At 43.6% G+C, this 12120-nt stretch overlaps 1 protein-coding gene across 1 annotated transcript in view; it reads right to left on the reverse strand.

Moving 5' to 3' along the window:
* MTIF2 (mitochondrial translational initiation factor 2) overlaps positions 1 to 12120 on the reverse strand; it is a 285890-nt gene that overhangs the window by 32017 nt on the left and 241753 nt on the right. Inside the window, exon 13 of the mRNA XM_085612606.1 lies at positions 11202 to 11342. Within this exon, the coding sequence (XP_085468732.1) occupies positions 11202 to 11342 (141 nt within the window). The remainder of the gene's footprint in view (positions 1 to 11201; positions 11343 to 12120) is intronic.

Raw genomic sequence — 12120 nt, forward strand, 5'->3', positions numbered from 1 at the left:
CTGTGTCCGACATCCCGAGGCGGCAGGTCTCGTGGAACGTCATAATCAAACTCTGAAAATTAGATTGTCCAAAATATGTAGAGAAAAAGGAGTCGATTGGATAATAGCCTTACCAGTTGCGCTCTTTTACATGAGAATGGTAGCACATTCTCGAACAGGGCTATCCCCGTACGAGGTGATCTTCGGTAGACCACCAAATATGTGGGGGACGCCTATACCTCGCAAAATCACTGATGTTGACTGTAATATGCTGACAGATTACCTGGCTTCCTTGATGTCTGCACTACAATCTTGTCGTTCACAGGTATCCGCAGCTTTTCCCGACAATACTGAGGTGAAGCCCCATGACGTGGTTCCTGGGGACCTGGTGCTGGTCAGGAATTTTGACCGGAAGACCCAACTGGATCCTAGGTGGAAGTCACCGAAGTTGGTTCTACTCACCACAAGGACAGCCGTGAAAATCGAGGGACGGAAAGGGTGGTTGCACTCGAGTCATATCAAGAAATTTTATGGACTACCATCCAGTGTAGATACTCAACCCTGTATTCCCTCACAGACAGACTCAAAGCTCCCCTTGGCTGAATTAACAAAACCAGAACTTTACAAACTAAAATTGAGGTCTAGTAAGTCAGACAATTTGATTGTTTAAGTCCTCTCCAAGGTGAATCGGTTGAATTTGTCTCTGACATGTATCCTCTAGACCGGAATAGAGAAAGAAATCATCAGATGCAGCTCAAGAAGCATGCGTATTGTAAATCATTTCGTAGTCACTGCACAGTAACATTATTAATTTTGTTTTTTCTAAGTCTTCTGATCATCATTGTCAGCATACTATTACACATGTATTGCCCTATTCCTAAGCGTGCTTACAATATAACTGCAGAACATTCTTTTAGTGAATTACCTCCGCATGAGTTGTCCTATAGATTTGCGCTGCGCAACAACACATTCATTAGTATGTTACATCATTCCCATCAAACCAGCAATGCCACAAATTGTTGGATATGTGGCCGACTCCCTCCCTATCAGAACTATAAGGGAGTTTTGCCCCTCTTTCCCTATCCGTTCACACACAATGGCTCCTGTGGAGCATGGTTTAGTTTGATTAATTCCCTAGATTCAAATTCCGCAGTTTATCAAGACAACTGGGTATGGGGAAACCTGAACTTAGTTTTGCTTAAAGTCTGCTACCCTAACAAGGAGGGACTTCCCAAAAGAACAGGAACTGATCTAGAAAATGAAGTATATGGATTAGGTAATTTTACACTTAACCTCATGATCCTGAACGTTGAATCTGAAGCTACACCAATCTTGCCCGCCATGTCAGTATTCCCAGTAAAAGGGGAATTATGTGTAAGAAAGAATGGTTCCATACACATGGGCCATAGTAAATGCACCACTGTAATAAAATTCAGTGATCAAGGCAAGTCTACATTCAGAGCTTCTCGCCATTCCTACTTTATATGTGGCCAGACCGCATATATACGTCTACCTTTAGATTGGGATGGTACCTGTTACATAGCATTCCTTCTACCCCCTGTTTTCCTAGCCCCTCCTGATTATCATAGAAATACCCATTTAGTACACAATAGACAGCAGAGAGATCTCCCAATTGTCGATTACACTGAAACAGCATGGGAAAAATACACAGATTTCAATAAAGGTTTCTTTCCCTATATAGGTACAGTCACTAATAGTAAGCTGATACATAGATTAACCAGAACCCTTGAAGCAGTAGTGAACGAAACTATTTCCGCCTTAGGCAATTTAACAGAAGAGCAGTCTGCTATGCGGATTGTTGTGCTTCAAAATTGTCTTGTCCTTGACGTCATCCTGGCCGATAGGGGCGGAGCTTGTAGGGTCATCGGATCAAGTTGCTGCATTTTCATACCAGAAAATTCGCCGTCAGTATACAAAGCCATAACTCGCCTTCATAAGATTGTAAGCCAGATACACCAGAGTCCAGGCACCTGGACTTGGTCCGGTTGGTTCTGGGGCGTGTTGTCAGCCTGGGGATGGAGAATCCTATCCTTCCTAGGTATTGGCTTTCTCATACTATTCAGTTGCTGCTTATGTCTACAATGTGGGCCAGCGATTTGTGGTCTGTGTGCCACCTCGTGTATCCCACATCCAAGTTTTCGTTCGAGATCCCGGAAGAAGAAAGAAGAACAAATGATGCTATATGAACAGATCGATGGATTGATGAAGATCGATATCTCCTGAGGGTCCGTAGGGGACAAGGAGGGAATGAGGAAATATGAATTTTGTGATCAGTTATGTCCCCTATCGTAGACCCCAACGGCTCCATGTGCATGCTATAAGTACATGTATGTTCCCTCCTGCTCCAGTTTTGAAGACGCAAATATATGTGCGTCCACCGTCAACATGTCCTCTTTCAGATCCACCATGAATGGGTCAGATATTCCATTCCTAAGTATGAAAGGCCACCGACTTTATGTGGTTCACTTTCCACATTTTACAGATTCAGGCGAGTAGGCCCGAATTCTGTCATCAAGCCTTTTTCTTCCTTCTGCCTTTGAAAGCTCCAGTCTGAGCCTGCATCTGTATCCATGAACTTTGTCCTACTCCCTGCGCGGCTAACGGTGCCTGATCCAGCCCGTCGCCTGCCAAAAACTGTATTTCACCTTCAAGATTATCTCCTCCGCTCCTCATCCGATGCATCCCTGTCTAGTAGTTTAGGTAAACATTCCTCCAGCTACCGTGCACAGGGCCAGGCCTCGCTGCCCTCATGCAAGTAATTCATAGCCCCGTTACCATGGAATATTCCTACCCCCTCGCATCTAGTGTAGACACTTAGACGCTTGTACACGCACTAACAGTCAGTATAGAATAGATTCTATCCTAGAGACCTCTCCTTTTGGATAACACAGTTCTTTAAACATAGGATATTAGATATGATTTGGGATTAGGTTGACACGACCCCCAGACTTCTGTCTCCACATGTAGGGCTAAATGTCAAGTCCCCTTCACCTTCTAGTTGCACGTCAATCACACGTCATGCGGCTGCGCGCGCATCTCTGCCAACTATTTCTGCTGACATTGCAGGATTCTCTTATGGATCCACCCACTTGTGACATCATGTATGATGACGTTTATTAAATTACGCCCATGTACCGCCTCTATTAGATACGTATGCACCTTTTATCTACACTATCAGCTGTTACGCCTCTTGCATCTGTTTCACTGTAATGTATTTTCTATAAAACTGCCTATCTGTCAATAATATATGCGCTTCCTTCCTGAACTTTCGTGGTGATGGAATAGAATGCCTACAATTCGAATTGTATTCCTTTGTATAGGAATAAAGCCTTTTAAAACCTCTAATACCACGGATTCTGCCTCTTATATTTACTGAGTTATTCTTAATAGACTTTACCGCATAAAAAATAGTACCGGTAACGAAATATTTACCACAAGGTCAAAAAAAGAGCTTTCAGAAGTACTACAAAATCCAAAATCAGTTTAGACATTATCATAGGGCAAGATTAACAGAACTAACTTAAGACAAAATCCTAAACTTACTACCAATTACTCATTTTGGTATTCACAGAAGGCACTTACTCATTTTGGTATTCACAGAAGGCACTTACTCATCAATGAGTAAGTACCTTCTGTGAATACCAAAATGAGTAAATGATAGGAAGTTTAGGATTTTGTCTTAAGTTAGTTCTGTGAATCGGGCCCATAGTGCGGGAGTAAATCCTCCCCATCATCATTATCAGGTGGACCCGAATCTGGGCCAAAAATGTGATGAAGCCTCTGGGGAAGGCCTTGTAGAAGACAAAGTATTTTGTCCAAATCAGAATGCAAGGGGACTGAGAATGCTGGAGTGGAGTCAAGGTGCGACCTTGGTCGGGTTAGGCTTGATGTCGAACACCGCACCGGACTTGGCAGTGTCTCAGCCTCTGGCGCTGGCAAAGTCAGGACTGGCCTCAGTTGAGAAGGGACTAGCGCAAATCTTTGACCCAGAATGGAAGTCAGCACCAAAGCTTGTGCATAGATGGTGCTGAGCGCAGACTTGCTGGTGGTAACCCAACTGGAGGCCCCTGAAGATTCCTGAGGCCCAAACGCATGCTAGAGGAAGCCAGAAGAGTGACAAAAATACACAGCATGGCTTCCTTAAAGGCTTTTACCTGCTGCGGAGATGCTCATGGCCTGGGAGCGGGACCAGTTGTGGAACTGGCTCTGTGACAGAGGACTGGGAGACAGATCAAGTGGTACCTTGACACTCTTCAGACTTCTGTTTGGACAGAAAGTGACGGGATAGGGTCGAGTTCCACTTCGACTTCTTGTGTTTCTTCTTAGATTTAGACTTTGACTTACCAGAAAACCTCAACTGCAAAGAGGACCTGTCTCAGGAGCGGCCTTGCGAGAGGGAACAAGTCCACACCCTCGATCGGGATTAAATGAGGTCCATTACTTCTTTTATGTGTCTGATGACAAACGCTTGGCTTTCTGGTCCTGGATCGCTTTCAGGTGCATCAGGGCACATTGTTTCCATACCATGAGCCCAAATACTAGAGTCACACCTCATGCAGGTCTGTCATCGACATCTGTTTCAAACAGTCATGACATAGTTTGAACCCTGTGGTCTGCAGTGGGGACATTATTCCATTGCACATACGAAAAGATCTGGACAGACGAAAAAGAAACAGTGCTTCGGATTTGTGTTCAAAGGAGCGGAAACAAAGGAACTGATGGTACACATGGGTGGCGCTTATATGCCCACTCTGTAAATTCAGGGGTGGAATGAGGCCTACGCAGTGTCGCATCGCACCACGTACCTGTGTGCAGGAGCACTGCTGTGAAAGTATCCAGATTCAGTCTGGTGTGTGGAGAATATTCTAAAGGTGAGGAACCTGTGGTTAGAAGTATCCACTAGAATAGATATGTCATAAGGAAAGTAAGATATTGGCTTCAATGCCTATAATTAGTGCAAAACTGTTCAGTGTGGCTCTTACTTAATCTACCCTGACATGCTTCCATTTCTAACCATATCAAACAACATCATTATCTCCAAGTAAAAAAAATCCTATTATTTTTAAATGCTTTATTTGTTTCAAAGCTCTGAATGACTATGGCCCTGCTTCTATTAGGAATCTTCTTCCCTTGAATGATGCCAATTGAACTCTTTGCTCTGCATCTGCCTGCCTGTTAAAAGAGCCTATATATTGTCAAAGATCTAGGCAAGTGGGTAGGTCTTTCTAATTCAAGGTAGCAAGACTCTGAAATTGCCTTCCTCTCAGCTTGAGTGTTTAAACTAACCTTATGAACTTTAGGGAATTGCTTAAAGGAAAATGCTACTCAGTAGTATGCATCTGTTCTTGGCATGTAGAGCTGTAGATTAGTATACTTGCGCATAGATCGCCATCTGGTGTTGGGCTCGAATGTTTGCATTTTGCTTTTGTCTTGGAAGAAGTCTTTTGTAGTCACGAGGTAGGTGACTCCTCCTTAGTGCGCATGGGCAGCAACTCCATCTCCAGATTGTTTTTCCATGGAGGGTCATGATGGACTTAGTGAGAAATAGAAAAGGCTGTCCATGTGTAATGTATCTAAGTAAGATAGTACTGGAACAGACGGAGGTATTCGGGGAGGTGGGTGGGTGTACGAATCTACAGCTCTACACGCCAAGAACAGATGCATATTGGTAAGTAACATTTTCCGTTCGAGGCATATGAGCTGTAGATCGTATACTTGTGCATAGACTATACAGCAGTTACCTCTTTAGCGGTGGCTACCTGTATCTGTTGCAGTGGTTTGAAAAAGTGTTCTTAATACAGCCTGTCCCACACTAGCTTGCGGTTTGGCTTGCACGTCTATACAATAGTGTTTTGTGGACGTGTGAGGTGTAGACCAAGTTGCTACTTTACAAATGTCATCTAGGGGAATGTTCCCTAAGAATGCCATAGATGCCCCTAGTTTATGTGTGGAGTGAGCCCTAGGGGGAATGGTTAAGGTGTGTTTGGCTTTAGCATAGCATATTTGAATGCATTTAACAATCCACCTCGCAGTTTCTGTTTTTGAGATAGGATTGCCTTTATGAGGTGGGGAGAAAGCTACAAAAAGTTGTTTAATCTTTCTGAAGGATTTTGTTCTTTCAATCTAGTAAAGTATTGCTCTATTTACGTCTAGTGTGTGAAGAGCTCGTTCTGCTTCAGAGTCTGGTAGAGGGAAAAACACTGGGAGTTCAACAGACTGGTTAAGGTGGAAAGCAGAGAGGACTTTAAGTAGAAATTTTGGGATAGTCCTAAGAACCACTTTGTTATGATGGATTTGGAGAAATGGTTCTTGTATGGTTCATGCCTGGAGTCCACTGACTCTTCTGAGAGAGGTGATCGCAACCAGGAAAGCTACTTTCCAGGTGATAAATTGTAATTCGCATTTATGCATAGGTTCAAATGGGGACCCATGAGCCTGGTAAGTACCACATTTAGTTTCCATACTGAGAGGGTGGAACTCTAGGTGGAATTATTCTTTTAAGCCCTTCCATAAATGCCTTAATAGCTGGTTCCCTAAACAAAGACAAATGTTGTCTGTTTTGGAGATAGGCTGCTATTGCCGCAAGATGTAGTCTAATGGATGTATACGCTAGGTTACATCATTGTAGATTCAAAAGGTAAAAGATGATGTCTTGAATAGAAGCATTTAGTGGGTTGATTGTTATTTGTACAGTAAATGACAAATCTTTTCCACTTTGCGGCAAAGCAAGCTCTAGTGGTAGGACGTCTATCCTCCTTAATGATGTTCATGCATTCTGGCGGTAGATTAAGGTAGCCAAACTCTAAGACTTCAGGTGCCAGATCGCAAGGTTGAGTTGATTGGGATCTGGATGCCTTATCTCTCCATGGTTCTGAGTGAGAAGCTTGGGTGAGAGGAGTAGCTTTTGATGAGGAACTACTGTTAGTTCCAAGAGGGTTGTGAACCATGGCTGTCGGGCCCATGTTGGAGCAACTAGGATCATTGTGAGGGAATGCTGTTTGAGTTTCCGAACCACTAGCGGAATGAGTGGGAGAGGTACAAGAGCGTAAGAAAATTTGCCTGACCAGTTCATCCATAGAGCATTGCCTTTGGACAATGTGTGTGGATACCTGGATGTGAAGCTTGGGCATTTTGCGTTTTGGTGTGTGGTGAACAGGTCTATTTCTGGGTGGCCTCACATTTGAAAGAATGGAAGCAGCACTTGAGGAGGAAGTTCTCATTCGTGGATCTGCTGTTTTTGGCGACTGAGTAGATCCACAATTTGATTGTGTACTTCTGGGAGGTGTTCTGCAAGGATATATATGGTTTGAGGGATAGCCCATCTCCATATGTTTTGAGCTAGGTGTGAAAGCTGGAGAGAGTGTGTGTCCCCCCCCCCCCCCCCGTTTTTGTAAATAATAAATTGCTGTCATGTCTGTACAGATTAGGACAGCTTTGCTTAGGAGGTGGAGTTGAAAAGATTTTAACGCAAGGAAGATTGCCACCAATTCCAGGTAATTTATGTTGAATTGTTTTTGTTGAGGGGTCATATGCCCTGAATGGTATGGGTTTGAAGGTGAGCTCCCCATCCGGTGAGCGATGCGTCTGTTGTTAGCCGTATCTGTGGAACCGGGTCGAGGAACGACCGCCCTTTGGAAAGGTTTTGTGTGTTCCACCACTGCAGAGAGCGATGGGTGCGGTCGTCTAACAACATAAGATCTGTTAGCTGACCTTGAGCCTGGTTCCACTGACGTGCTAAACACTCTTGTAAGGGACGCATTTGGAGTCTTGCATAAGGGACGATGAGAATGCAAGAAACCATCATCCTGATTAACTGCATGAACACTCGCGCTGGTAGTGAGTGTTGAGGCTGAAATTTTTGTATTAGAGCTTATATGGCACTTATCCTTCCTGGGTTGGGGTATGCTAGAGCTCTTGAAGTGTTTATTGTAGCTCCTAGATATTGTTGTATGTTAGTACGGTTGGAGGTGGGATTTGGTGAGGTTTACCGTGAATTCCAAATGGTGAAGCAGTTGGATTGTTTTGTGTGTGTGTTGCACACAGCTGCTTTGTGACTTGGCTTTTATGAGCCAGTTGTCTAGATAAGAGAAAACATGAATTTGCCATCTTCTTAAATGGGCTGCAACTACTGCGAGACACTTGGTGAAGACTCTGGGTGCTGTGGATGCCCCGAATGAGAGGACCTTGAACTGGTAGTGTTGACCATCTACCACTAACCTGAGATATTTCCAGTGAGCGGGGTGAATGGGAATATGAAAGTAGGTGTCCTTCAAATCCAGAGTGGAGAGAAAGTCACCCTGTTGAAGTAGTGGGAGCACCTGTTGAAGAGTGACCATGTGAGAGTGGTCCAACTGAATGTAGAGGTTTAGAGGTCAGAGGTCCAATATGGGTCTGAGAGAGCTGTTCTTTTTTGGGATTAGAAAATAGAGGGAGTAAACCCTTGTGCCTTGGTGAGGCAAGGGGACTGAATCTATTGCATGTTTTTGTAATAGAGAGAGAATCTCCTGCTTGAGAAGTGTTAGATGTTCCATGGACATTGAATGTTGTCTGGGAGGAATGTTTGGGGGGTAGAGGGGAGTTCCAGGCAGTAACCATACTGGATAATTTGTCTTACCCACTTGTCTGTTATTGAATTACAGACAGGTAGGAACTGTGATAGAAGTTCCCAGACAGGAATGATCAGGGGGTAGTGGAGGGAAGTCACTGTTTAGTGGTAGGGGAAGTGAGGGTGGAGTTTCCCCTGCCTCTTCCTCTATTGTTATTCCCTCTGTATCCTCCCCGAAAATATCCTTTGGATGAGGAGGATTGATTGGGGCTTTTATAAGAGAAGGCAGTGTTTTCTGATGCAGCCGTCTTTGAGCCACCCCTATAAAAAAAAAGCGCCAAAAGGCACCTCTGTTAGAGGGTAGTTGTAATGACCCCATGGCTTTAGCAGTCTCGGTGTCTTTCTTCATTTTTTCTAATGAAGAATCGATTGTGGGGTCAAAAAGGTGTTCTTGATCAAATGACCGATTAAGAAGTGCTGACTGTACTTCTTGTTTCAATCCTAAGATTCGAAGCCAAGTGCGTCGGCGTAGCAAAACGCTGGTGTTAATGGCACGCGATGCTGCATCAAGGGCACATTTGATGGAAGTGCTTGTGATACGTTTACCCTCTTGAATGAGGTTGTGAGGTTTAACCTTGTATTGGTCTGGTAAGTGTTGCATCAGTTTTTCTAGCTCATCATAGTGAGCTCTATCGTACCGCCCCAGGAGAACTTGTGCATTGGCAATGCGCCAATGATTGAGTTTTGATGCTTTCGGTCTCTGTGGTATTGGTGCCGAAGTCTTTGGTTTATGTGAATCTTTCAGTGCCGAAGAGGTCTTCGGTGCCGACAGCTGAGCGTCAGACTTAGCCTTGTGTTTCGGTGCCGAAGATGTGGGTTGGATCGATAACGAGCCTGAAGGCTTGTCTTTATGTTTCATAGCCGGGCTCGAAGGCGGGACGTCTGAAATAGTATCACGCTATCAACCTGAGCCCGAAGGCGTAACTGGAGTCTTTGGTGTTTTTGTGAGCCGTTGGGACTTGTTACTCACAGTTCTTTGAGCCGGAGTGATGTTCGAGTCCTCTTCCATGTCAGAGTCGTCGGCTTCAGACTTGGAAATGAGTCCTTCTTCGGTGCCGGGTTGGAATTACGATACTTCTCCGAAGATATCTGGCACCGGACTAGTGCTGCGTCTCATCTCGTGACGGTCACTAATCGTTTTCTTCGATAGGAATAATCGACAGGCCTCGCAGCTGGTTTCTTCATGCACCGGGGAGAGGCAGAGGTTACGGACCTCATGCAAGTCCGGGTGTGGGAACTGAGCACCACACCCGGGGCATTTCTTAAACGGACTCAGTTTCATGGACTGCTGACGCGGGTAGGCCTCACGGCCCGCGTGGAAGCATCAATCAAAGTAGTTGGATTTTTACGATGCGAGTCGGAAGGGAAACCGCGATAGAAAACAATACCGTCGAGTGGTAAGGATTGCGCATTGAAAAGGTTCGAAGACGATCCCGAACCGGAGCAGCGCAATACACATTCGAACATGATGGTGGAAAAAACCAATCTGGAGATAGAGTCGATGCCCATGGCTACTATCGTCCTAAGGAGGAGTCACCTACCTCGTGACTACAAAAGACTTCTTCCAAGACAAAAACAAAGTGCAAACATCCGAGCCCAACACCAGATGGCGATCTATGCACAAGTATACGATCTGTAGCTCATATGCATCGAACATTGGTTATTCACTTGTAAATAACTTTACATAGATTCAGTTATCCCCAAGCTTTTTAGTTGGTGTCAGGACGAATCTGCACTTTTACAAATACAATAAATACACAAATAAAAAATAAAATGATATGGAGGTTGCAATAAAAAAATTAAAAAATTGTTGGCTACATTGGTATTGGGATGATTAACACAACTTAGCATTAACTACTACACCCAGACTAAAAGGATGAACGTCTCCTCCATTTTACTGAACAAATTAAAGTCTTGCAAGGAGAGAACATTTTGTATCGTTGCTTCCAAATCTAGCACTGCCTGTGGAAGCTGATCATTATCTTTTCTGTAAAAATGAACTTGAATGTATAGAACATGTATTGCTTTATTATCCACCCTTGACTGATTTGCAGTGTTATAGTCTACCGTCATTGACCAATTTGGAAACAACCAATGAGGAACAAAATTACCAAAGAGGAACAAATTATCTTAATAAAATTAGTATTTAAAGATATGATTATTTAATGTTTATATTTAGGAAATGTATTTTTAGCCCATGATTATGCATTCCCATTTTAGTAAACGCTATGTTTTTTAAACAGTGAATAGAAAATTAACAAAAGTTCTGGGAGCAGAATGAAGTGAGCTCTGGTGACTGAGTAGATTAATGCATCCACTGCATGGATCTGTCTTAGACTTCAGGGTTTCCGGTTCAAATCACAGCTTGTCCACTCGGCCTTTCACCGCACTCAATAAAATGAGTACCATTGAGTTGGGAAATGAACATCTATTATTCAACACCAAGAACTGCTTCTGCGTTAACTTGCACTCTACAAATACATGCTATGTTGAAAGCACTTGTGAAGGTACAAAAACTGTGTAATACTTAAAGTAAACCAAGAGTGAAAGTATGTGCCGTCATTTAGTTAAGATCAATAGAGAATAGTCCACTTACCTTGCCAAATAATTTCACCACTGCGAATTAATTTAAACTTCTTTTTTCTGTCCAACAGCCCTTTCTGCACTCTGCAACCTCCTACTGGGACTTTCTTTTTCCCTATGGTTACATCAAAGGATGCCAGCACTAATGCCTCCCCTAACAGAAAATAAAGAATAGCAACATCATCAATAAAATAAATTAAATTTAACAAGTTTTTACTTTGGTAACACTCTTTCTGGTAGCTAGTCAATTTAAAAGCAGATTCCTCACCTTAGTTACTGCCCAAGCACCAGACTGGATCCGGAAACTTTTTTACAGCAATGCCCTGAGTTAGCGCTGGGTGTCTCCACGCTGGCTTCGTGCCGCTGTGGAAGTGACGGAGTAGAGCCACATACAAGTGTCACCCCTGCGTGTTCATTTCAGTTTTTTGTTTGTCTCTTTCCACGCCTTCACACGCGGAGAATGAACAATTGTCAGCACCCATTTGCATATTCCTAACTTGGAACCTTTTTAGATGTTAAGAGGCTACTCCACAGAACGAGGAGGTGGGAGGGCAGTGAGGAGTCTGATGTTATATAGAGTATGCACCAAAAAGAACATTACCGAAGTTAAGTAACTTAAAATTCTGATTGATACTTCTAACTACCGAATCCTCACATTAGCAAAGGTGTACCTTTGATAAAAGATACCAAAAAATAAATTTGATAAAAGATGCCAAAGCAGTACCTCCCCAGGAAAAAGGGTCTGTTGAGTGAAGTCAGACAAAGAAGTACTGCTGGACCTAGTGGATGTAATGTCCTTTCCCTTGGACCTGGCATTCAAGGCAACACAAGTCTTAACCACGAATATGCCTTTGCCACGCATGCCTTTACAACAAATTATGCAAGACTAGACAGGTAAGTTTTAACCCCCTAACACCTGCCCCTGTCCGGAC

The sequence above is a fragment of the Triturus cristatus genome, chromosome 6 (assembly GCF_964204655.1).
Source record: "Triturus cristatus chromosome 6, aTriCri1.1, whole genome shotgun sequence".
In the NCBI taxonomy this organism is placed as follows: Eukaryota; Metazoa; Chordata; class Amphibia; order Caudata; family Salamandridae; genus Triturus; species Triturus cristatus.